Source organism: Xenopus tropicalis, chromosome 7 (assembly GCF_000004195.4).
Source record: "Xenopus tropicalis strain Nigerian chromosome 7, UCB_Xtro_10.0, whole genome shotgun sequence".
NCBI classification, from domain to species: Eukaryota; Metazoa; Chordata; class Amphibia; order Anura; family Pipidae; genus Xenopus; species Xenopus tropicalis.
Window position 1 is genome coordinate 35,505,938 of NC_030683.2, and position 27,639 is coordinate 35,533,576.

Consider the following 27,639-nt stretch of genomic DNA (forward strand, 5'->3'; position numbering starts at 1 on the left):
AAAAATAACAAAAGTGGTATAGAGGTGATACCTTTATTGGCTAACTAAGATAACCATAGCAAGCTTTCAGGTATCACCTTTATACCACTTTTGTTATTTTTTATTTCAAAAGGGTTACCCTGTAAACATTTTTGACTGGCTAACACGGTACATTACCTTTTCCTGCTTAAACATTACAGGAAATGTATATTTGTGTATTAGTAGTCTTCTTGTAACCCCCACCTTTATTCTCTAAACGTTGTATCCTTGCTAATGGAGAGAGGGGATTTGCAGCACTGCATTCCATCACACTCCTCCCTTTCCTTCCCTAGTGTCACAGGGACAAGACATGGCCCTGCTGCACAGAGGAATCTGATCTTGCAAAACAAAACTTCACACAACCAGAATTACCACCAACTTTCCTCATTCCAAGAGAGTGAGTGAGGAGCCTTTAAATGAAACCATTACACTTCCTACCTATAACTGTGCCCTGAAAATGATAATGTCAGTCTCTAGCCAACAAGCAGAGGCATGATAGTGGGTATTGGTTGGTGTGGGTTCTATTATCTGGCGGGGCTTTGGACCTGGGGTATTCCAGATTAGGGGTCATTCTGTAAATTGGAGCACCATTCCTTAAGGCTGCTAAAGAAAAGAAAATGAAAAATTGCAAAACTAAACCCAACAGGTTGCCATCAGTGCAGATTTATGCAGCAGGGAAAAAGCAAAGAAGTCAAAAAAAGATTTCTAGATCATGGATCCAATACCTGTACTACTACAGAGGCTCACTATATGGTTTAAGAGAGATAATGCTAAAGTAACACTGGATAACTCTATAATAGGAATACACCAAATCCAGCATTCAGTTCAGGATTTAGCCTTTTTCAGCAGGATTTGGATCCGGCCGAATCCATGCCTCTAGCCAAAACACAGGGTTGGACTGGGCCGATGGGACACCGGGAAAAATCCCGGTGGGTCCCTGCGGCCCAGACCCAACCCTTGCCAGCGCTCCCCCTGCCTGACCGCTCCTGCCCTGACGCGTTAAATTTATGCGCTCGGGGTAGGATGTGGGGGGGGGGCCCTGCGAGGGGGGTTAGGGGGGCCCCTCTTGGGGGGAGGCGCGGGCACCTGCAGGGCCCCTGGGGTGGGAGCCCTGGTGGGCCCTTCACCCCCCAGTCCAACCCTGCCAAAACAAATCCAAATCCTTAAAACATGTGACTTTTTGTCGCACAAACACGAAAGTTGAATGTTTTTTTCTTTAACCCCTCAGTATTCAGCCCTGTCCTGGATGGGCTGCTGCCAAAACTACTTGCTACTCTTCCCATTGCAGTGAGTCAGACGTGACTGAATTCCACCCATGCTGTTACTAACAAACATGGCATCATCATTTTAATACATTCTGGCTCTTTAGGTGTGTGAGAAATATACAGCCACTCTGTGTAACTCTGCATAAGTCAGAGACCGCAGCACTGCTCTATATTGTAAAAAAATGCCATTGACATTATATACTCTCCCTTCCCTGGCTTTCATTATAATTTGGCCACTGGGAGCACTGTTTAATATGTTGATATAAATAACTGATATAACTGATATAAATAACTGATAGAAATAAATAAAAAATATTTTCATACTGTAATGTGTAGTATAAATGATCTACATTTATACAGATCTTACAGAACATTTAAAAAAATAAATTGAAACAGGTAATGTCACAGGTTATAGAACCCCATGGCTATATTTTGCTAGCATATGATGTCCATCATTTCAGCTGTAAAACAATGGGGATTTTGAAATTTGAGTGCTTAAATCCAATATGCGTTCCTATCAGACTGCAATGAGAAATAAATATAGACAATCCTTAGGGCGCCTATTAGTCACTTGAGGCAGTATCTCTAGCCACTGTGACTAATTGCCAAATATTGACAAACCATATGACTGTTAGGGAGAGGAGAGGCATATCGATGATACTGTAGTGTTCAGCTATAGAATTCTGTGGAGATATTAATAGCTATACATAATTTAAACTCTTTAATGTTGACATTCCACACATATTAAAAGGATGGATAATCTGGAAAGGGATGGGCAGACTGTGTCACTGCAGACAGGGATGCCACCTCACTCCTGTAAAGCTGAATATCTACAAAATCTACATGGAACTGAAGGGTGCACACCCATAAATTTAATTTATTTAATAATATTAGAAGAGTATCGCACTCACAATGGAATGATGACTATAAGCGTGACATAAAAATCCTCAACTGCATCTAACAAATATTAGTAAGGTCTGCTGATATCCACAGCAGAATTCCAGACCATCCCCATCATACCCTGGTGGTATGTTAAGACCCAATGCTGACTTCCTGATGTATAAAACAATATTCCTTAAGCCTAAGTGGCTAATTATTAGCATGCTGTAGACTGCATTGCTTCTTGAGTAGCCATGCATGTATCAGATTCATAATAAGCCATTGGGGATATCTAGTTATAACAGGGCTGAGTCTGCAACCAATCCCAGATTTTGCTTTATCATAGCCTGGATATGTCAGCTCTGGATTATGAACCTATTATAGTCTTGGTGGAAATCTACTGTTCTCCAGTACTGCTACTCCCACCTCCCCAAAGCCATAACCTACAACTCCCAGTATTCCACTGGCAGCTGGTACAGTAGTTGTAATTCATTAAAATAAAGAGAGCTGCTAGTTGCTTATGCCTGCTATAAATGAACCTGATTATATACTTATTCTAAGATAGATTTGCACCCCCAAAGCCATATAATTTATATGTTTCATTTATGGTGCCTGCTATAAAAATTACAATGGTCCAGCTGATAACAGAAATGTAGTATCTGGTACCATATGGGCCGCATACAGCACCGCTCAAGGTGCAAAAAAAGAGATAAGGAAGAGTAAGAGTACTAGTACTTGTATACATGAAAAGTGCTATGCCTGCTGGACAATAGGATCCACATAAATCCCCTTTAAAACAGCTTGTGTGTGCAAAGTAAATAGGGTATTCCCACAAAGCATAGCAGTCGCAAAGGTTGGATTCAGAGTGTGCTTTTTGCAGGCCACAAACATTGATTCCAAAGTTCATGGAATCATTAGAGGCTCTAAACTGCCGTGTAACTGGTGCATCTGGAGCTCAGTGTTTGCTGAAGATGAGACTTTTCCCTGCCTGGCTTCTTTCCAAGCCAGGCAGGGAGCTCTCATGGCTCAGGCCAAAGCTGTGGGGTCCCTTGTAACAAATGCCAGACTGCGGATTTCTAGAAATAGTCTGCGAAGCAGGGTAGGTTGGTCCCAGCAAGATGATAAATGACAATGTAACATACTAGGTTTGTGGACAGTGTTGTGGCGTAGTGGGTGTAGGACAACCATAACATGGTCCCAACTTTGCTGGAATAATATTTAGTATTTAGTTTATTATAGTGAGGATAAATTGTTACACCTGTCCAGGGCCCCAGAATGACACAGTCATCTCAGTCATTTGTGTCCCATAAGCCTGTGCATACTCATTCTGCCCTGGAGTCATCAAAAGACAATAGATACCTGAAGATCTGAAGCAGCGTAGGTGGCTTTTTTCTGTAAGAGCAGTGTGGTGTGATGTTCCAAGTGATGTGATTTTGGATTCAAATTTCAAGGCTATTGTGATACTAAAATCTATAATAAGTACTGATGTTGGTATATATATATAGTTTATGTATGTGAGTATATAGATATGTCGGTATGGGTCTATGTGTGTGCGCTGGGGTTTGCTTGGAAGTGTTGAACTTGATGGACTTTGGTCTTTTTTCAACCCAACTTAACTATGTAACTGGTTGCCATGGGTTCTTTTTCTGGTACAAAGTGGAACCTTAGTTATTAGTTATAGTATTTGTACTGTTTAACAATTTTAAGTAAACCTTAAGTTGAGTATACATGTACTGATAATAGCTGCTGACCAAAAATCATCCACATATTTAATATCAGGATGGATAGAAAATTCTGCTTGGTGAGGACCATAATGTTCTGCGGGAAAGTCCACTTCCAACAGGTCTACATTATGATACAACTGTTGGCCCTTGGCCAGTATGATTTGGCCCCATTTGGATGGGGTGTCCATACTGGGGCAAGGTAAGTTCTTTTGGTGAACTTAACAAATAAGTGGATCTTTATGTTTATGCCTAGCTTTAGCTTGTAATTAAACAACATCCAGAGTGTTACAAGTTACACACAGGCTTTTTGTTATATCTAACATAGAAGTCTGCTACCATTCAAGGGCCAGCCTACATGATGTGCTGTAATCCTGCCATAAATCAGAAAGCCTGGGCTGGTTAGAAGGAGTGAATGGAACTGTCAGAGGAGAGTGGGAAGAATGCAATGGAAGATGAACAGCCTGTGGGGGATGTGACAAAAGAACAGTGTTTATTTTGATTTACTCAAATATCCAACAGTGCTATGTCAGCTATTACTTTACTAATTACCCTTAGGCAGGCGATACACCCCCCAGATTACCTTACATGTGTGTTTTAATGATGCAGAAAATACTTGATAATAAATCTCTTATGTTTAATGGATATATCTTAACGAAGAGAGAGCTAGTGCCTCCCCTGGGGGAACTGTGGTGAACCCCATTTTCCCACTAAATTGCCGCAGGCTGTGGAAGCAATGGGAGCAATTTTACTATGCACATATCATGTCCTGGACACAAGTAATGTTGGATCACTAGGAAGTTATGGGAACTCATTTTTGTGGCTAAATAGAATCAGTGTGTATATATATATATGTACTATATACAGTGAAAGTATTTTGAGTTTGCCACAGTGCAAATTAACTAGAAACTGCATATGTAATAAATAGCTTGGTGGGGGGGATGGGGGTGCCAAATATCCCCCCACTGCCTAGTATGGACATTGCCTGAAAGTCTTTGTGATCACAAGCACCCAAAATTGCCCTATGTGCCATTGCCCATATAATGCCAGGCAACAGCATTGGTCTGAACAATGGAATCTTGGATCTGTGTTTCTTGTGACTTGATACTCCATTCTAAATCTAGCTAGTACAGAGCACCTCAGCTCTTAAGCTTTTTTTTTGCACAACACAGACATTTCAGCCAAGATAATTTCCGATCAAATTAGCCTACTCACATTGCACAACACCTGTTACAACTTATATTACTGCCCACAAGCCTAAGAAAGTACCAAGATAAATCTTTGCTGCAGAACTGTAACAGGCCTACCTATTACTACTGCTGCAGGGCACAGGATATGTTATACACAACATAACTAAAATGAAGGCGTTAACCATTGCACTTTTAAAACATCACTTACCTTGCCTCTTTTTCCTGTTCTGCACAAATTCTGACCGTCGTAGACTGCTGGGGGCCGTCCTCCGATAAATGCTGTTTCTTTTCATGGTGTCTGTATTGAGAACAACTTCAGGCCTGTTGCACGTCTCGTGTTCTTGGCTTTGCTGTCGTTCAAATGAACGAGAACTTCTAGGAGCATAGCAATCCTCATATCCCAATCCGTACATATCCTTTTGCTCTCTGGCATACCTATCAGGGCCATCAGTTGCCATATCCTCCAAACAAGCTCTTTTATCCTTTTCTCTAGTACTTCTCCCCCCAGTCTCAAAACCATCATAATCCCCCCAATCTTCATCCAATGGCCTTCTGTCCCTGTATTCATCCTTGTAGTATTCCTTGGAAGGTCTCTGAGAATTTAAATACAGGTCTACTCCATCAGGATGATTGCATTCAAAATCATAACCAGCGCGTTTAGAATTGTTCTGGCATTTTGACTCAAAGGAATGGCTTCTGTCTCTCCTTCTGTCATCATAACATCTATCAGACAAGCTCCGGTCCTCCGTCTGAATTCTCTTACTGTCACCCTCTACATCATCACAATCCAAAGGTAAAAAGTCATAACGACGAGCATTAGATCTCTTTGCATTACTATACTTTTGCCTAGATTCTTTAACTTCAATATATTCCCTTTCTTCTTCTTTCTCCCTTGGGTAATCCTCATAGTCCAAATCAGAGGGTTTAGATTTTCCATGAGAAGTTTCTCCATATTTGTCCAGTTTGGGTTCTCTGCTATGGTAGTCCTTCATCCTCCTATAGTCCTTTTCGTAAAACTCGCGACTTTTACGATCCATATAGTAATAATCTTCCCGATCTGGGGCAGAATATCTCTTATCAACAGTCCGATGTGTGGTATAACCGTATGGCTCCAGGTTGCGATCGTTACATTGACCCTTTCTAGGACTATATTCCTGATAATATTGATGGTCATTGGGAATGTCATATTCCCTTCTGGGAGCATAATGAGAGTCGGCATTTATATATTCTGAACAATAATTCCCATCATCATAATTTATTTTTCTGTCCTCATACCGACCTTCATTCCTGTATCTCTTAGGATAGTCACAGATATTCTCCCTGTAGTCATAAAATCTTTCTGCGTCGCTATACCCAATCCAGTCTTCATTCTGGGACATCCTGTAATAATCGCCCGGATCTGCTTGCCTGTAGGCTTTTGTTTTTCTATCATATTTTCTGCTGTCAGTGTAATATTGCTCTTCCCTCATAGACGATGCACTAACATTCTCCCCATATCTCTGTTCCCTGTAGAACTTGGGATATTCAAACGGGTCCCGCTGCCGTAAATTTTGATAATCCTCAAATTCCCAGCTCATCATGTTGTACTCTTTTTCAAGAATTATAGATCCATGTTTTGCCGTCCTGTAGCGCTCATCCAAAACACTGGCTCTTTTACCAGCTTTGAACTGGCAGCCTAATTCCCAACCCCCCCTTGATACACTCCAGTCTGAGTCCAGAAGACTGGAAACAACAGGGTTTGGTGCCTGGTAATGAGGAATCCATTGAACGGTCTACACTCCCTGCAGTTGAAACTCCGTCTGACTTTCTTTCAGCATACCTGCAGACACTCCCTTCTCCCTGTGCTCTGCTCAAACTTCAATGCTGAGTTTTTTTTCCCCTTTCCTTTATCTTGAACAGCCAATCAACAAACATCTACTACCTCTCCCACCTGATTCCAGAATTAATTAGTAGCTAAGGTCATATGAGCAGAGTGCCGATGAGTCCTTGAATATGATTGGACAAAGGCGTCCCCCTCTACAGGGGAAGGCAGGCTTCTCACCAGATGAACAGGCTTGACTGCTTATTGTTATGCTAAACTACTCAAGGAGGCAGACAGGAGATTATGGCATGTGAAGCAGAGATTTACTGAATCAAAGGGGAAATAATCTCTTTATTGAATTGGAAATGAAAAAAGCCATGCAGGCACAACAACAGCAACTGCACAAAATAATCCAATTGTTTAATATTAACAATAAATGGTGGGTTATAATAAATATTAAATCTGATATATATATTACATTATTACAATCTAATCATACAGTTGTAACATTACCCCTGAAGTCCTAACTAAAAATGTATAAAGATACAATGTAAAAGCTTTAGTTAATTCAACCTGTAATCTTCAGCAGTCTGAACCCACTGTGACCTTTTCATTTACTTAATTTATTAAAAAATGGACTTTTTGTCTGTCAATATCTAAACACACTGAACTTTAATATTAAAACAAATACAGGTATGGAACCCATTATCCAGAATGCTCTGGAACTAGGTTTTTCCGGATAAGGGGTCTTTCCTTAATTCGGATCTCCCACCTTAAGGGCTCTGGCAACTCCCCGAGTTGCCTTCCCCCTGCCATCCCACCGGCGAACATGTAAGTCGCCGGCGGGATGGCAGACGCGGCGGGGCGATTTCGGCGTCTGCCATCCCGCCGGCAACTTACATCTTCGCCGGTGGGATGGCAGGGGGAAGGCAACTCGGGGAGATTAGTCGCCCGCGAACAGGGAGTTTTGCCGCGGGCGACTAATCTCCCCGTGTGCCAGAGCCCTAAGTCTACAAAAAAATTATTTAAACAGTAATTAAACCCAAAAGGATTGTTTTCCTCCAATAAGGATTAATTATATCTTAGTTGGGATCAAGTACAAGGTACTGTTTTATTATTACAGAGAAAAAGGAAAACATTTTTAAAAATGTGATTTATTTGATTAAAATGGAGTCTATGGGAGATGGCCTTCCCGTAATTTGGAACTTTCTGGATAATGGGTTTCCGGATAAGAGGGTCCAATACCTGTATATTAATTTATTAAACAACAGGCTAATAATTACCTCCCTCCTTAAAATCCCCCCAGCCTGTATCAAGGAACTCAGTCAGTATTCAAACATATCTGTTATTTCCATATGCGGTCAAGTCTATCTATGTCAATCCCTATATCAGGGCACATTTATATCTGTCTGATTCCATATCATGCACATTTATATCACTGTATATCACTTAAATCTATAAATCTTTAAGGGCACAATTATATTGGTCTCTTCTCATCAGTTCACATTTTTTCTATTCATTGTTACAGGTATGGGATCTGTTATCGGGAAAATTAGACTTAAGATATAGTGATCCATATTACGGCAAGGTCTCTTATCCTGAAAACCCCAGGTACTGAGCATTCTGGATAACAGGTCCCATACCTGTACATAGCAAACTAAATTTGCTTTAATCTTTGGCCATTGGCAATTTAGGTTGTTAGAACCTGCGGCTGTCCAAATCCTCTAGTCACAGCCAATAGTGTATCTATTTTGCTTTTGAGAGGCTCCTTATCCGCCTCTGTATATTTCTCTATGCTTAAATGTGCTATGATTTTTTTTTTATATATTTAAAAAAAAGACGGACTTCAAATAAAAAGATACATAGTTTATCTTTATGAGTGCACTATGACTAGTGGGGTTTTTGCACAAGGTCTGGACTAGGAGTCAAAATGGGCCCTGGAATTTCAAGTACACAGAGGCCCAAACAGCCCCCCCCCCAGCCAATTCAATAGTGACTGTCTATGGCATCTTACAGCAGCTTCTCTGCCATTTGCCAGCCCGGGCTTGTGTGGCGCTAAACAGAAGTTAGATCTCCCTTTTGTGTTTTAAAGCACATTTTTCCTGCTGCTGTAAAACCATTGTAAGCACTAGCGCACTGGTTGGATTCCAGTGTGCTCAGTTTAAGTGCAACTAAAACACAACTTAATCTTTCCACTACTTATGCTTTAGCCATTTGCTTAGGGAGGAAGATTGAACCATTAACTGCTTAAATTTTGACACAGTTGAGCCACTACACATAACACGTGTCAGCATCTCTTTGAAACTGGCTGCAGTTGCCCTTAACGTAATGATTTGCACAAAGCAAGCAGATCAGTGCAACAAGGCAAGCTCAGTAAACAGGGGCCCAAATATAAAAAGGGTTGATATCTGGAATCCACACAGTTGTACAAAATACAACAATATATATATATATTCATGCGTTTTTAATACACAATTGATTGTTTTTGGAACATAACTCGGTGTTGCTGGTCTTTTTTGGATATATATATATATATATTTATACAACAATATATGAGCCCTGATTTCTCAGTCAGTCCATGCTCATGCATTAGGCCCTGTCAAACAAGTTAAGCTTCTAACTGAGGTATTGTATACCAAAACCAATAATGTCTCCTGCAGGTAAATCAAAATAAACCAAGGAAAAGTTTAAAAAATAAATACAATTATAAGACCACAATGATATCTTTAAACCTTACCAACAAATAATAAGATTGCCTGTGAAACTGCTATGCTACTCTACTGTATAAGAAGTAGACTAATCTCTACTTTTAAAGATGAAATTCTTAGTTTGACAGCAAACCTCATATACATTTCTTTTAAAGGAATACTGTCATGGGAAAACATGTTTTTTTCAAAACTCATCAGTTAAAGGGGAAGTTCACCTTTGAGTTAAATTTTAGTATGAAGTAGAGGGCGATATTCTGAGACACACTGCAATTGTTCTTTATTTTGTATTATTTGTAGTGTTCTATTTATTTCACTTTTTGTTCAGCAGCTCTCCAGAATTTGGTTGCTAGGGTCCAAATTACCTTAGCAACCAGGGAGTGATTTAGATGAGAGACTGGAATATGAATAGGAGAGGTTGTGAATAGAAGATAAGTAATAAGAAGCAGCAAAAACAATAAAACTGTAGCCTCATGGAGCAATAGTTGTTTGGCTGCCAGGGTCAGTGACCCCCATTTAAAGGCTGGAAACTCAGAAGAAGAAGGTAAATAATTAAAAAAATATTTAAAAGAAACAATGAAGACCAGTTTAACAGTTGCTTAGAACTGGCCTTTCTATAACATACTAAACTAACTTTCCCCTTCAATAGAGCTTCTCCAGCAGAATCCTGCATTGAAATCCATTTTTTTATTTTTAATTTAGAAATTTTGAATTATTTGCTATGTAAACAGTGTAACTTAAAAGAAATAAAAAGTACACCATAAAAATCATGACAGTATCCCTGTTTCTAGAAGAAAAACACCACTGAAAACTCCCCAGCCACTAAGTATAAGACAACAAAACACGTGAACGAGGAGTGTTTGTCTCTAGGGGCCACGGGGTTTGCATGGCTGAAAGAAAATACCCAAGCCCGTGAATGAGATTTCTGTAGCAATATGTCTGAATAGTATGTGCAGAGTATGTGAATATAAGATGGTGCAGGTGCAGCCAGGTTATGTAACCTGTGCCTTTTCTCCTTTTTTCAATTGAAATGGCTGCCCCCATGGCTACACAGCAGCTATTTCTATTAACTATAGTAGTCTTTCTGAAGCAAACACGCAACTTTTACCAGTGCAGGGCAACAGTACATTATATTTTAGTTATTTTAAAACATTTTTATTTTTTAGTGTTACTGTTCCTTTAATACACTATATACCCCATTGTGGTGCAGGCACAGGGAGCAGATTTCAACGTGAAACTGCTTGAGTTTTCAGTAATGCAATGAAATCCTTGCCATGTGCCAGCACGTGGCCTGACACAATGGCTCCGGGTGCAGGCACATCAATAAGCTTTTTGAAGTGTAGGGGTGGATTCTCAGCCTGTGTTTATTTGCAGGACGAGAATCCTTTGTGTGGCAGGAGACTAAGGCTGATGCCACACTTAGCGTATGGTGTATATTTTCAGCAAGCTGAAAAACGCTTGCCGAAAATAGCGCCATACGCTTCTACCTGTGCCTGCACTCGAATGAATGAAATGCAGGCACATGTAGCCGATATCCACCGAAGATATGAAGTCTCGTGTTTTTTTGGCGGATATCAGCTACATGTGCCTGCACCCAAGCGTATTTCATTCATTCGGGTGCAAGCACAAGGAAGGGTAAAATCTTCAGTAGCAGGGTGTATTTCAGGAAGCATTTTCGGCTTGCTGAGAATACGCCCGTGTGGCATCAGCCTAATGGCATAGATTTGATAAGTTCCCCTTATTGCCTGTTTACTAATTAGGTGGTGCTATTACGTATAAAGCCACTGAATCTGTGTTATAGTTGCTAAGTACCACAAGTGTCTTGTTCACCATCCTCCATCTGTGAGGGGCCCATCCTGAGTGTATGGGGTCTTTAGTCTAATCTGTGCTCTACCACTAGCCAAAGGATTATAAAATCCCCCTGCTAGCAAGAGATTTTATGTAAGCCCTTAGGAGCAGCGCCCTTCCCTTATTGTCTCTTAATACTATGCAGCTGTAACAGATTTGTATTGTTTTTAATGAGGCGTTCAATGAGGTGTTATTATTTGTACGTGTAAACTTTTGTCTTGTTATTGTGTCCTCTTACTATGTAAACTGCTGCAGGAGACAAAGATGCTGGAAAAATAATAATTAAATATTATTTTCCTCACATGCATTGCTGGTTTCCTCCAACAGCCCAAAAACATATAGGTCTGTGTATGGTGAAGAACAGACTGTAAGCTCCACAGGGACTGATCTAACCATGACCTGTAAAGTGCTACATAATATTTCAGCACTATATAAATGTAGAAAGAAAGTATTTACCAATTTACATGGCAAGAGCATAGGTATATCTATAGAATAGATTGAGACATTGTCACATATTATATAACAATAAGATGCTACCTGTTTAAAATGTTAACTGCCTGGATAATGGCAAGTTTGAACTTGTGACGGAATGTATTTGCATCAGTACACACGCTAAACCTCTGATACAAAAATCCATTATAATCATGTTTTTGCTATGAGCTGGCAGATCTCATGCTGCTGGTTATGTATAATAAACGTGCCATGTGCCGTACCTCATACCTAAAATACTTGCCATTCACATGGAGGCTACAGCCTTTGTTCCATACTGTAAAATCACCATGTGTCTGGAAGGGTACAGCAATGTGGAACATGTGGATACTAAATATGAAGCATATAGGGTAGTGCAATAAAAGTCATGTTTGTATTAGGTTTAGTCACAGCAACCAACTAGATGTTTGCTTTCAAACAGGTGATCGTTATTGCTACTTGCTGATTGGTTGCTATAGATTACTAGAACTGGTAAAAACTTTGCACCATTTATTACATTCCCCCATAGATCCGTCATTATAAGTTTAGTGAACCTTTTAGATCGTCATATAAACCTAGACATCACTAAAATACACACACTGCAGGGCATATAAGTAATCAGTTGAACTGAATATGCTGCCTGCGCCCAGGTTCAATAGGCAATAAAAAACAGACAGGGCAACTCTAAAAACAAATATAAAGAATTTACCAAAGAGAGATGCCATGGCATTGTTTCTGATTTAATTCCAAATGTTGTTTGATATGAGTCTTTGCTAGCCACCTTTATAATCAGTGGGATTATAATGCAGACTGCGTACATGGAACCAGCATGGAACGTTTCATAAAAACAATGTCACATCAAAGTAGTTTTGTTTAGCAGTCAAACAAAAATCCTATTCTCTTTATGAGAAACAGGTTTAACTGTATATACTGTATATGTTGAAAGCTACAGGAGGTGGGGGTACATTTTAGATTTCAGTTCTCCCAGTTCTGTACAGTGGCTACATTCACAGTACCTTTGTCCTCTCCAGACGATACCAGGATAATGTAGTTGATGACAGCAGACAGCTTCGCCAAGGGGTACAGAAGAAGTGCACAGACGGGCCAGTATGTAATGTATAAAGTCATATCAAAGGCCAAATAACAACTAGGTTGGAAAAAAATCCACAGAGGCAAAATATAAAGTAGCAGGTGGATTCCTTGGTGAAAGGTTTAGGGAAAAAAGTGCTAGTTTATGGAAACATTCATTTTTGTAATCATCTATAAAACCATAGATGAAGAATGTGCATAAAAGATTATGAGAGTTTTCAGCAGAAGTATATAGGGGGGAAGCAAGATTGCTAGGGAAGAACAGAAGCGGAGACGAGTCTAGGTCAGCTCACACCAGGGTAGGAAAAATGTAGCTGAATATCTGAATTCCTATTATCTGGATTTGGCATGTCGTTAAGATTTGCAGGCTTAAAGGCGTAGCACATTTTTCTGAGGCCCCTCCTGAATTAAAAAATGTTTCAATACATAAAAATATCAAAGCTTCCTAGGCAAGATGTCCCACAAAGGAAAATGTTATCTAATTGTTCTAGTGGTTACGAAAAACTGCGTTAAGGTGGCCATACACGGATCTTCTCCTGATATGCCCAACTAAGGTGGCCAATATCAGGATAATTTGACCGTTTGGCCCTAGACTTGGATTGGCAGCTTAAATCTGCCCGTGTATGGCCTCCTTAAAAGACACAAGAAGCACTTTCTTTCCTTGTATAAAGGTTGTCTTTTCAGATGTATCAAAGGCATTTGCAATTTGTTTTCAGGAGTCTGAACCAGCAGTAAAGAATTTATTAACAGCCAGACAGATACTGCTTTCAAAAGCAAAAACATTAACAAAAGGACTGAGAATGTTTATTTAATGTATATTGGAGAACTGCTTAAATACATTTTCTTTTATTATGGAAAACCCAGTTTTTGGGTGGAGATCCCCTTCAAAGCCTCATACACATACACTACACAGGATCCCAGCTTTGCTAGTGAGTGCAATGGTGCTTGCTGCTAAGTGTTGTCACATGACTTGGAGTTAATAGAGGATTTATATGTCCCACTCAAGCGAGAGATGTAAATTCAGCTATACCCTACTCGCAAGGACAGGCAGGCTGATATGTCTTAATTACTTGAGCCTTAAGGTGGCCATACACGGACCGATTTTTTACTTACAAACGACCGATTCCCGAACGATCCGATGCTATCGTTAAGTTATCGTATAGTTGGTGGTGTACGAACGATCGTCGGCCCACTAAACGAGCCGACATTATCGTCCCCAAAATCGATCGGCCAGGTTTAAAAATTTTGGTCGTTTAACGATAAAATCTGCCAGTTGGTGTGAGTGTCAGACATTTGTCTTTCAACGATTGTTCTCTGCGCATGTCACGATTGCCAGCAACGACATCGATCGTACGTAGATGTACGATCGTAGGTATTTTACGATAATGGCAACGACATCGATCGTACGTAGATGTACGATCGTAGGTATTTTACGATAATGATGCGACAAAATCTTTCCCGAATTATCGTTGCCCGTGGATGGCATATCGTATGGGAACTCGATCGCCATACGATCGTTTGTCGATATAATCGTTCATCGCACAACGAGCGAAATCGCCTCGTGTATGGCCACCTTTAGATGCAACTACAAGAGCTTTAAGGAGAACAAAATCACACTGCGAACTGTTCATAGGGGAAGAACGGTTCATTCTGGTGCATCTAGGGTAAAAAGTGTGGTACAGTGTGCAGAATACATAATGGTTTGCTCTTTGGCACTATGCTGCACTCTGTAACTATGCCAGGCCTGTACTGCAAACACAGCTGTGCCGATCAGTTTCTGGCCATCCCTTCTGCTAATTGTGAGATCAGACAGGGGGGTTTGGGGGGTGTGTACTGAAAAGTAACAACCAATCAGTGATTAACTTTTTTTTTTTTTAGCCCACTACAAGTACACCAATGAAAACAAGCAAGGCCAAGTGCAAATGAGCCCCTATTTTTTTCTTTTAAATGATTCTTTTTAATGATTAATGTCATGATTATGACATTTATTTTTATAAAGCGCCCTTATATGGGCATTTTGAATTTATTGTTTTACCTGTGGGGGCAATACAGCACAATTGATAAGAAATTGGGGAAAAGCTGGGAAGCACTGATTTAAATGGGCACTGTTTCTTTAAGGGGTAGAGTTTCTGCCTCTTTGTGTGTTGAGGCCCCTCTCTGCCTCAGAAACCTCAATTACGGGAGACTTGGGTAGAACAAAAGGGCGGCAGTTTACTATTTCTCGCTGTCATGGTGACAGCCCAACTTTGTCTCTTAAAGTGAACCCATGACAAAAATACCTGTAATATTTACTGCAATACAAGCCAAAGAATTTAACTTCACATTCTCGGCTTGGTAGGAAAAAGACACAAAACCAGATACACTTGTATGTGAGAACTAGGTTTAACCCACTCAGTGCCAAGCACGGTAGAATCTTGTGTGCAGCAGTACTATAGCGTCTACATTTCTAGGTTTTTGTTTGTTCTCTTTGGATCGCTTGTTGAATAGGATTAAAATCACGAGCACTGTTGGTAATAATCCCCCATTTTATGTTTTTCAAGGGATTAGAAAAAATGGTGTATAATCCAGGAAAATGTAAAATCAGGAAAATGTTTTATGCATTTTATAGCAGTGGGACCACAAAACAATTGTTTAAAATGAGAGAAAACTTCAGGGTATGTAAAACTGAGGTTTCATTGTATTTACTTTGATCTGGCACCACAACACAGGGTGTTTAGATTGCCTTTACTTGTAATTGATATCAGTGGGATGTTGCCTTTGGCAAGCAGTGGCTGTTTTGAACACCATAAGCCATTGGTCTTATAGCTGCCCTCCTGTTCTGTTTGCCCAAGTCCTGTTTCAAATTCATTACTGTCAAATAGGGCTGGGCGATATACCGTTTAATACCGAATACCGGTGTTTTTTTTAAAAACTATATTCATTTTTCAGATACCGCAATACCGGGGTGTCAGGGTACTCACCCGTGCGGCCCGGTCTCGTGTGCCTCCTTGCGTGTGCATGCGCGTCCCGTTGTCAAAGCGCACGTACATGTCTAAGCGTGCACGTCCGTGACGCGCTGACGGCGCCGGTTCTGCGCATGCGTGGGGGGTATTTAAAGCTATCAAACGCCTCCTCCTGTGCTATGTTGTCTGCGGCCTTGCCTGGGAAACTAAGCCTGCCTGATTTACCTTACGACTTTCTGTTGCCGATCCTTCGCTTGCCTGACTCTGATTTTCAATACTGCAGTAATTATTCTCTAATTTATTAGGAAATGGGGTTAACACCTAATCATGCATGGAAAAAAAAATACCGTCAAATACCGTGACACCGATATAATTTTGAAAAATACTGTGATATAAATTTTTGGTCATACCGCCCAGCTCTACTGTCAAATACAATTGTTCCCTTTGTTTCAATGGACAACAAGTGGATCTTCCTCATCTTCAAATATACCATCATCTGAGAAGTTATATCCAGGGTCAGACTGGCCCCCTGAAACAAAACCCAGTGGGCTCTGCTCCTAGTGGGCCCCATCACCCCGGGCACACCGGTTGGGAGTAAGGTTTGGCAGGTAATCTGCAGCGACTTAATAAAGACTAGAGGGAGTGGAACAGGCACAATTACATTATTTTAAAACAAGTAACTATACAGGATTGAGGATTATCTGCCCTCTTTCTATCAGCTGAAAGAAAGTGAAGAGGAGCTATTTCTCTCTTTCTCAGTTTTCCGGTGATCCAATCATTCAGGTGGTTAGCAAACAAGTAGAACAATACACAGGTGGCCATGCATGTGTACGGCTCATCCATTCAGCCTGAAGGCCATTTGCTCAGATACTGTGCAGGTCGGGCTTTTGTACGGTCACCTTTACGCTACTGGTCCAAAATCAAGGGATGTCCATCTAGCATAATCATTATTTACTTCTATAGCCCCAGCAACCAACAACCAAGCTCTTTAGTATGAGAGTAATGCCAAAAATAATGGAAATGAGAAGAATTTTGTTGAACTCGACAATGCTTCTAAAATGTACTGGATATGTAATATAAGGTCCACTATACACAGAAATATATAGATATTCAATTCTGGGATTGTATGCATTAAATATACTGGAAACAAAGCCATCTAATGGAAAAGTGCCAGCTTTAGTACATTACATTTTCTAGGCAAACCTACAGAATCAATAAAACAGCTCTACCCCAGTAGTTCCCCTAGTACACAGAGTTTGGCAGTGCCAGGCATTTATGTGAATAACACTGTGAGACACATGCGTGCCTTCTGCACTAGCAATGCTTACAAGCCTCACACAGCATGCAAGCAGGGAGGGGATGCAAGCCATAAATTCTCATCTGGATCATGTGGCATATCCTATTATTTCCCTGACTGCTCAGATAAGTGGTCTTTTTGTATCTGGCCTGCGCTGGGCAGCACTGTTAAGTAACATACCAGTGAATTTATTGTGTAGGCAATAAGTACTGCTCAAACTGCACATGGGGGTTTAAACACAGGAAATGATCATGTAACACATGGTGTTACTACGAAGTCACTACATGTTGTAATCAGTTGCTCTCTTTAGCGTAAGAAGTATAGCCATCTGCCCGGGGTTGCAGGAATGTTGGCTATCCTGGATCTATATACTAGTGGGACTGTTGTAAGAGCACTAGTAACACAGATTCCCCTCTGTACTGTATTTGCTTTTATGTAAATCCACAGGATTCCCATTTCCCATTCATATGTACAGATGTGAATATGCTGAGAAGGAATCTTTCTTATCTTATCAAATAAGCAATGGTTTCATACTTAAAATATAGAAAACAGTTTAAATATAGAAATAATTTTGGTTCCAGGCAATGACAGGCTATGTATGAAAATAAGCAAATCCTGATCTAGATCCGATAATCCAGATCTAGATCTGAATAACCCTTTACAATAGCAGTTGTAATCATTATTACACTCTAAGCTTTGGGTTAACTGACTGCTTTGCATAATGTGAAAGAGTCAAGAAAGAGCCAGCAATCAAATGGTTAAGAGGACTAATTATAATAAAAAATGCTTCACCTCCCTGCAGTGCGGAATTTTAATTGTCCGTTCCGACTACCAGCACAGAAGCCTCTGGGAGAACAGTAGTTCACAGGTCACAGCTGAAGCAATACAACTATGAGCGTACCAGCCAGGGGAGAATTAATTAATCCATAGGTCACGTCCATACAGTTAGCAATGCTTGTCCAAGTCCAATGCCTATGACCGTAGGAAGTACCGGTAGGGTACGAAATGCATAAGGCGGCATTTTGAGGGGTCTGTTTGCTTTTAATAATGATTTTTTGAATAAAATGTGATTTTTGATTTTTTAAATTTTTGTGTTTCGGATTAATTTTGGACTTTGCTGTTTGGCTAGCCATTGAGGATCATATAGTACATGTCCATTATCTCTCAACAACCAATCAGATTCTTGGTTTTATTATTTTAACTAAATCAAAAGTACAAATTGGGTTCTGTGGGTTACGAGACCAGAGAAAAGGTTGCGGTTGTGCTCCAACCATAAGCCCCTAGGGTCTGCAAATGTCCTCCAGCCTTGCAGGAGCTATAAAGTATCTGTGTTCAAAGCTCTACATATACAGAGAGCCTGGAGTAAGGGTTACATGGTGTAAATACTAGAGAAAGCACTAAAAACTGGTTTAATTGAAAAATCAATCTGTCTAGAAAAGATAGTTACAAAAAAGAAATGGTGAGTTTTAAAGTTAAACAGGCCAGTCCTATAAAATAGTGAGTAAAGTGACCCCTAGTGGCAGGTCTGCATTACAGGAGTTGTACACCTAAAACTTATATATGATGTACACAGCAAAATTTTATTGGCTATTACTCTTTATTATTTTTAATTTCTTTACTTTATATTTTTTACTAATTTAAATTTTTGTTCTGCAGTTCTTAGGCCTGGTATTTATCTGGTTGGTAGGGGTTCATTACCCTAGCAACCAGGGAGCAGTTTTTAAATTAAAATAGAAGATTAATGGCAGAGGGCCTAAAAAGAAAAATAAGCAATTAAATATATCAATTGGCCTTGCAGTCTATTTGTTGACAATTATATTTTGGTTGCTGGGTCAATAACCCTGAAATTAACCGAGCCTGTTTAGCAGGAGGTAGGGCAAGACAATACAGTTATTTTTTTCAGAGATGGTGGCAACCCTAGCTGGAGGTTAAAAAGCCAGAAAAGGAATGCTATCAGTTACAGAAACACACAATATTGTAATGAAGACCAGCTTATAAACTGTGTATGTGAAAATGAAAATCAGAAAACTGTATATAAGTCACAGCAATTTTGAATTATTAATATAATTTTTGGTACAAGGACCACAGAGTTACCAACAAATACTTAACAATAAATTGTGCATGTTTTATACAGGGAAATCTAGTGCAGAGATGTTACTATAATGGGCAGGATCAGTTTTGGACTTAAATGGCCAAATGCTATTTTCTATAGAGGGCTTTTTAAAAAAGTGTGCAAAAAGGTCAGTTGTATGCACTCACAGGGTACACAGATTAAGATGACTATAATATTTAAAAATATGCCTACTGAACAGTTAGCTCTACCTTGAGTAAAAACCCCAGAATTATGCCACCTAGTAGATGTACTGATTCCACAGAATCACTCCAGGAATCTAATGAGGGCAACGTTATATTACTCATCATAAAATGAGTGAGTCCTATTGTGCCCACAATAGCAGAATGGATAGCAATGGTCAATAAAACAGTACCACCAAGAGGCATCCCATTGAAATTTGACAGAATATGGACCCCCTGGTTAGATAACCCTACTCTAAACCGACCGGAGGCACCCTCTAGCTAATGAGCCCTAAAGAGCAATGCATACAAGCCCAAATGGTAAACACCGCATTTGGGATGTTGACGAGTCCAAACCAATAGTAAGCTATGCTAACTGACTACTGATTTGCAACTAGTAAAACAATAGAATAATACAACAAAATATTGGTATTGTACCCTGTACTTAGACTGGAAAATGGTATTATTTGTACTTTATTGCAGTTAATGTTTGTGTGTGTTTGTTTCTGTTTGGAAAAAGAGGAAAAATAAACACCTTTTAAAAAAAAAAACAATATGCTTCCTGACAAATAACTAAAGTTGCTGGGAGTTCCAAATTCAAAATTTGAACACGTTTCTAAAACACAGCCCTGTGAAGGAATAATCATTTATAGGATGACATGTAGGTTGCATTCCACAGCAGGTCAGGCCCTGGAACAATAGCAACTAGGCCTCTGTACTAGGCGTAACCTGTTATTTGCACAGGCCAAGGCACGGGATGGGCTGGAGAACAGCTCACGCGTTGAGTAAAAGAAGCACTGGTGAAAGTGTATTAGTTCAGACAGACAGGAGTGAATAAAATTCACTTAAGATCATCAATATATTCAGTGAAATGGAAAATGGCAAACAGAGGGGGTTTGCACTGTACCCCAATTCTGTCCCAGTCACTCCAGACAGCAGTTGCTATGACAGCAGTGTAACCTACTTTGTTTTCGTTTTGCTTAAAAAGGGCTAGCTAGGATGTTTACACATAAGCCCTTACACACGCACACACGTGAGCTGCACTCTCCTGCCATCTGGGCTCCAGTGTATCACTATGAATGTGCACTAACTGGTCTGCATGCTATCTTGCTGCTATTTTTGGTCAGATTATTATCATTTCTGTAATACGTATAGAAACCCTGCGTGTACTCAGTGTGCTCTGCTGAGAGACGTGACCAAACTTTTGGTGAATACTGAGATTTACATTCTACAACCGATGGTTGTTAATAAAACTATTATTGCCTTCCTTTCACTAATCACTGGTACCAGGAGCCCTGCGGTGTATACCAATCAAGCCATAGTGAAGAAATACTGGGAAGGTTGCGGCAGTTTGAATTCTGCAAAAAGTAGCAGTGATCATAATTCAGCTTTAAGGTTTGTACACATCCACAAACGTGTTGTACATCTGATCAAGCTTTGCCGGATCCCCGTACTTTAAATAAAACAGGGTCACTCACTCACACCTTATTTTTCAGTCCCATTGACTGAAAACACCAGATTTTGATTTTAGCTTCAAATTATGATAATCTTAAGTATTCACTTTTGCCACATGCAGAAATGTTATTAGATCACTGTAAAAGTCTACTTCTAAATGGGGTCATAGCAACCCTAACCTGATAAGCAATGAGATGTTTGTTTCAACCAGGTGACCAGTAAATAGTACTTGATTGGCAGTGATGGGTTCCTAGGCATGGTGCACAGTTTGTGACTATTCAAAAAGAAAAGTGGATATACTACCTTACTCTACAGTTTGCAGAGCCAGACATTCTTTAATCCTCAGCCAACAATTATGGGGGATATAGCTCCACAATATGTATGGAGATATGTTATTTGTAATCCCATAATTCTCATAAAGGAGGAACTTTTCTTGTTTTAAAATATTCTACCGTAACATATTTTTGTCATTATACCATAACCAGTGGCCCGGTTCATAAAAAAAAAAAAGCAAAACAGCAAACCCTACCTTTAAGGTGCTGAAGTTCTGCTTGTAGACCTTCTATGTTTGAGTCACAAAATTCCAAGTTTTCAAGTGTTTCTGTCCTCACAAGTTCATCCTGCTCTTCTTCAAGCATTAAGGCCAACTCTTCACGAGTCTTTCTGTACACATCCAACTCTCTTTCCACATCGTCAATCTTCAGTTGCAGGAATGGGCATGGTGAGGCACGGGCTTTGTCACATTGCTCTTCCAAAGAAGTGTCATGGTTTTCTGGTGCAGTTAAGTTCTCAGATTGTTGGCTCACTCGTGGTAATGGTTTAGGAGATGGTGTATTTCTTTGGTTGCCTGGTGGAGGCAGTGGAGCTGGCCTGGATGGTTTGAGTGGGAAAGGAGGATATGTGCTCTGTGTATCTGCACTTTTTTGTGGCCTACCTCTAACTGATGGATTTGAAACTGAATTATATCTAAGGGTTGGCCGAGGGGGTGGGGGTCTTAATATTTTTCTTTTTTCTGGTGATTTTTGGATTTTGGAGAGCTGAGATGAGCCTCTAATAATGTCTGTTTCAGAACTATAATCCAGTATTGAAAAATGCCTTGACACATGCTTGTTGCCATTTGCTGTAGGGCTGGATAGGCTTTTTTCAAACTGAGAAAGTTGCTCAGATAATTTAGAGTCTAGGTCAATTAATTCACTTCCACTGTTTACACTACGTGTTCCACTTTGTGGCCTCTCTGCATGTGAAGACCATGAATATGTAGAAGGACCTTCCTGCTTATTTTTGGAGTTAGATTGCATCTTAGATTTGTGGCGCTGATCCTCTACCCAAAGCGCTATATCCTGGTACTGAAGGCTACTTTTTCTGTTATTTCTGTTCTTGACCTCATCTGAACTCTTTTGAGAATGCACTGCCTCATCGGGTGAGATTAAAGAGACAGTCCTTTTGGAAGACCACTTCTCATGTGAACCATTAGATCCCTGTCCACTGTTAGGCAACTGTGCAGTAATTAATTTACCTTTGTTAGCATCTTGAACAAGATTTGCAGGGCTGCTATATACCTTACTCTGCGGACGAGGAGGTAGCTGTGGCTTAGGAGATTTGCTACGTATAGTTTCATATTCATTTACAGAAATGTCATTATCTGCTATTTGAACCTGAGATTCAGCAGTTGAGACACTTGAGGTATCTTCCATGTGAACATCCCAGTAATGGGGATCAGAACCACTGTGGTTGTCTGTAAAAGAGAAGTCAAGATCACGTGAGGTGTTGCTGTTTTTGGTTCCTTCTGGTGTCTTGTAAAATGAGTTTTTTTCTGGGCTCTCCAATTTGACAAATCTGTGAGGAAAAATACCCCTCTTTCCATACAACTCCCCTTCAAGCCAGCCATCTTCTAATGTCTTAATTATTCTAATCCTATCACCTACTTCAAAGTCAAGCTCTCTCTGTTCCATAGCCTCAAATTTATAGAGAGCAACTGCAAAAGTGCCATCTTGATCTTCAGTCTCCCGGTGGTTTTCCTTGTTGCATTTTCCACGTACAGGGAACTGGGCTACTTCTGCTAGCTTGTCATGTTTAAAGTCATCATAGGTACTATGTATAATTCTAACATCAGAAACCCTCAAAGGGTTCAGCAATTCTACAAAGCCTTCTGGAAAGATTCCTCTTCGCCCATTCAATTCACCCTCAAACCATCCAGACTCTGGCACTCCAGTGATTGTAATAATATCTCCTTCTCTAAAATCCAGCTCCTCTTCCAGCTGAGCAGAAAGTCCCAAAATGGCTCTTGCCTGGCCTATAGCATAACTTGGGAGCTCAAGATTAGAGTTCTGACAAAGCTGGCGGCTCCTGGATGACAGACAGAATTCCTGTACACATGATAATGGGAAAAATCCTTTGGACCCCCAACAACTGCGTCCTTGTAACCAACTGGATGTCAATGTTCCCTCCAGAACCAGTAGATCGCCTGTAAAAATAAGTGACACATGATACATAAACAACAAGTGACAAGTACTAGTGAGTAATAGTATAGAATTTTTATGATACCTTTCCTTTAAGTATATTTACAAATAACTTCTGTACTTCTGTATGCTTCAGTGTGTCCCTCAAACAGTTTACCAGCATACACCAAACAAAGAGTGACCTCTACTGGAAAGCTGAGTGAACCATTTCCACATGTGTTTCAGATGTTATCACATACGTTATACAGACTTCATAATCAAGCCCCCAGGATGTAAAAACCCTACCATGCCCATCTGTTGATGCCAGACATTTAAAGTTACTCAAAAAGCTCAAAGCAATATATTGTAACAGGTTTAATTGTTCTTCCCTGCCATTTGGATGTTAAAAACCCTCAACAAATCCTGACTAGTCCCTGGCCGGCTAAAGAAAACATCACATAGGAACTTGAGACTCATGCTGAAGTACTCTGGCTCATTTACAAACAGTGAATACATTATACCTACTTATTGAACATGGGTTCAATGAAAAGAGCTTGTGCTGAACATATCTTTTGCTTATTGGTTTAATTAGGACATATGGGTTTTGTTATTCCTTGCAATAAACAGGGCAATATCTGAAGCTGAATATAGTTGCATTCTATTTTCTTGTACAAGCACAATCAAAACAAATAACCAGTGCACTGAAAAGACTCTTTATAAACAAGCACCTTTCTTCCCCCAGCTGCAGCCTGTTAGGTTTGCAAATAAGGAGCAGTTCATAATACAGTCATGTGAAAAGTAAGTAAACTCCATGGTAATTTCTGACTTTTTTAACATATTTCAACTTACATTTCAAGATATCTTCATTTTAACAATACTGATATACAAATGATAGTATAATACAGGTTTGGGATGCGTTATCTGGGAACCCATTATCCAGAAAGCTCTGAATTATGGAAAGGCTGTACTCCATTTCAATCTAATAAATACATTTATTCTCAGTGTCTACCTTTTTTTCTGTAATAATAAAACTGTTCCTTGCACTTGATCCCAACTAAGATATAATCAATCCTCATTGAAGGCAAAACAATCCTGTTGGGTAAAATTTTAATGTTTAAAATGTTTTTTAGAGCCATTCCAATTATGGAAAGATCCATTAGCTGGAAAATTCCAGTTCCAGAACATTCTGTCATATATATAAACATAAATGTAGAATTTGCATGTGGAAAAAAGTAAGTATCCCTTCTACATTTATCACCACCTAAAATACCTTAAATCAGTGCTGTCCAACCTTTGTAGTACCGAGGGTCGAAGTTTTTCTGGCCAATGTGATGGAGGGCCAATAATGGAAGCCAGTTTTGACCACTCCTTTTTTTTTTTTAAACCACATCCCAAGTAACTGATCATGACCACTCCAAGATGATGAAGAATTTCTACTCTACTTTGTACAGAGACAAAGTGCTGGCGCTGCTCCTACAGTCTTGTCTGAGGTGTGAACAGGCAAATAAGGCGGGTGCTTCCAGTGATTCTGAGGTCCTATGTCTGTGAACACTACAGGGGCTTACAGTGGTAAAGTGGGGAACAATGCAGGAGTTATATGAATAAATAATACAGGGTCTTACAGATGAGAACAATGCAGGGGCTTACAGGCTAAAGTTGAGATGTGACCATTGCAGGTGCCAGTTAATCTCAGTTCTGATATCATTTAAAGCTTACATAAAGGTAAGCAGTCGCAGCAGCCTGACAGATGGGAGGCCACACAAAGGGGTGGGGGGCACAGGCCGCCAGTTGGACAGCACTGCCTTAAATTATATCTAGGTGCACTAGATCAGGTGTAAATGATTAGATCATAGTTAAAAGTTAAAAGGTTACTGGAGGAATCTGTCTTATTTAAACCTTAGACTTTTAGGGGCCGATTCATTAAAGTCTGAAAAAACAAGTGATATTTATAGCATGCGTTAAAAATATTATCACTTCTTATTTTTTGCGAGTTAATGATCGATTCACTAAAAGGACACTTGTCTGGATTAAGAAGCAATGTTCTTGTCATTATTTATCTGGCGATGACAGATTTTTAAGCAATATTTTAAACCATGAGATATATTTATGCGTTTCTAGTATAAATAAATCTAAAGCAACTGGACTTGTTTGATAATCATTGAAGACGTTTCACTACTCATCCGAGAAGCTTCTTCAGTTCAACTGACTGGTATGGGAAGTCCTCAGCATATATACTCTTCCACTAATCCAATCACTATGGCACTTTGTAACTCTTCAGAAAGGTGACATCTGAAACTCACAGAGGTGTGAATGCTGTGGAGTTACTTTGAAAGGATTACCAAAGTATCATGCAACTCTTCAAACAGGTGTTACTTGTTAGAGTTGCATGAATGGATGTGTGAAGAGTTCTGAAACTGCCGGGGTACAGATGTTAGAACAGCATTGTATGTAGCAGACAGATGGTGTCGAAGTCCCCCGCCTCTGTTAAGGGATGGTTTCTCCACTTTGACATGAATGGCCTCTTTTACACCTCTCACCTTTCAGATGTCACCTTTCTGAAGAGTTACATAGTGTCATTGTGATTGGATTAGTGGAAGAGTATATATGCTGAGGACTTCCCATACCAGTCAGTTGAACTGAAGAAGCTGCTCGGATGAGTAGTGAAACGTCTTCAATGATTACCAAACAAGTCCAGTTGCTTTAGATTTATTTATACTAGATATACCATGACCTGGATGAATGAAATCTCCATAGACATATTTATTTCATAGCACGCAATATTAGTGCACACTATTACACACGTAGCCATTACTTTCTGAAAACTAGCGTTCTGAAAACTACCATTTCCCTGAAAACTCCTCTTCTTCACAAGCCAACAAAAATCCGACTGCAAGCTCCATCTTGTCTTGCCAAACGCTCACGAACCACAATGTCTTTTAAATACCGCCTTTTCCAAGTTGGTGTTAATATTAGCACAGATTACCGCGATATTTCACATGTTTAAAGCTTCTTGTGTGTTTGTGAATCATGCGTTAGTATAAATTCTATTCGATAATTACCGTAATGCGATGGAAATAACGCTTTGCGATAATGCGTTTTTTTGCGCATGCGATATGAGTAGTAACGCATGCGAAATGACTTTGATGAATCGGTACTTGATTATCGCACACTTTTTAATGCAAAAAACTATGCATTAAGCATTAACGACCTTTAGTGAATCAGCCCCTTTGTTTGGAGAAACTGCTTCTTTAACACTTTAGCAGCTTTATCACACTAAACAAAAGGGTAGCCCTAGGCCTTGTTCCATACAGCCTCTATAAGGTCACAAAACGATTGGATCTTTCTGTTTAAGATCAATGAGTGCAAATTTCAGAACTGTACACCTGCTTATACACTCTTCTGCAAAAATCTCACCTCTTTGCAAGCACAGCGCTCCTGGTTCATGGGAGGTAAATTCACTGGTGCAGACATAGAGCTTCTCTCCATGCTTGAGACTCGGGATGGACAGTTCTTCTACAAAGCTCACGGGAAACTGGCCTGCAAGCACAGGGATGAAAAAGTTAAGGGAGAAGTCAGAAATTGTTTGTAGGTCATAGAGGGTGCCCTGCCAGTTTACAGCAAGGCATTAAAAAAAAAAAAAAAAAAACCAAAAAAAAACTCGGAATTAGATCCTTAAATGGAAAGTTTTCTATATATAGGAGCTTTCTGGGTACCCAGTTTTGAAATAATGGATCCCATATTCATACTAAGTAGTTATTAGAAGTGGCCTCTATGCAAAACCTCATATTAAAGGTGAACTCCACCCAAACACAACTTTTTGAAAAGTAAACATACATTTTAAGCAACTTTGCAATATATATCAATTAAAAAATATGCAGCCTTTTAATGATCTTTAGTGCAATATTATCCCCCTGTTCTCCTGCTGATCTGGCTTCTTTGACTATTTTAACAAATTTTGGTTCAGAAACCGGAGTTGCTCTTTAACTAAGCAGGTATAAACTCTCATAGGGTTTTTGTTCTTGACACAGCCCTAACGCCTGTCTACGCAATTGTTTACTCGTTCCCCGCAAACTGTCATGTAAATCTGCTGAATGTTTGCTTTACAACTTTGAGAACGAACCACCTGTCAGACTCGCAGTGCCATTCTCAGCTGTGCTAGCAGTGGATAACTAAAAGTTACTGGGCACAGTCGCAAAATAATTTTATATTCTTCAAAAATTGTGAGGAGGAT

General features: G+C 39.8%; 1 protein-coding gene across 2 annotated transcripts in view; it reads right to left on the reverse strand.

Annotated features, from left to right (window-relative positions):
* The window catches only part of dnmbp (dynamin binding protein), a 68,655-nt gene that overhangs the window by 23,707 nt on the left and 17,309 nt on the right, over nucleotides 1-27,639 (reverse strand). The window contains exons 3-4 of one of the 2 annotated variants that reach the window (XM_004915871.4): nucleotides 26,823-26,945; nucleotides 21,500-23,434 (exon numbers count right to left, since the gene is read on the reverse strand). In XM_004915871.4, coding sequence (XP_004915928.1) covers nucleotides 21,500-23,434; nucleotides 26,823-26,945 — 2,058 coding nt within the window. Of the gene's footprint in view, nucleotides 1-5,281; nucleotides 7,003-21,499; nucleotides 23,435-26,822; nucleotides 26,946-27,639 lie in introns of those variants that run through there. The other variant, XM_004915872.4, reaches the window with a different exon arrangement.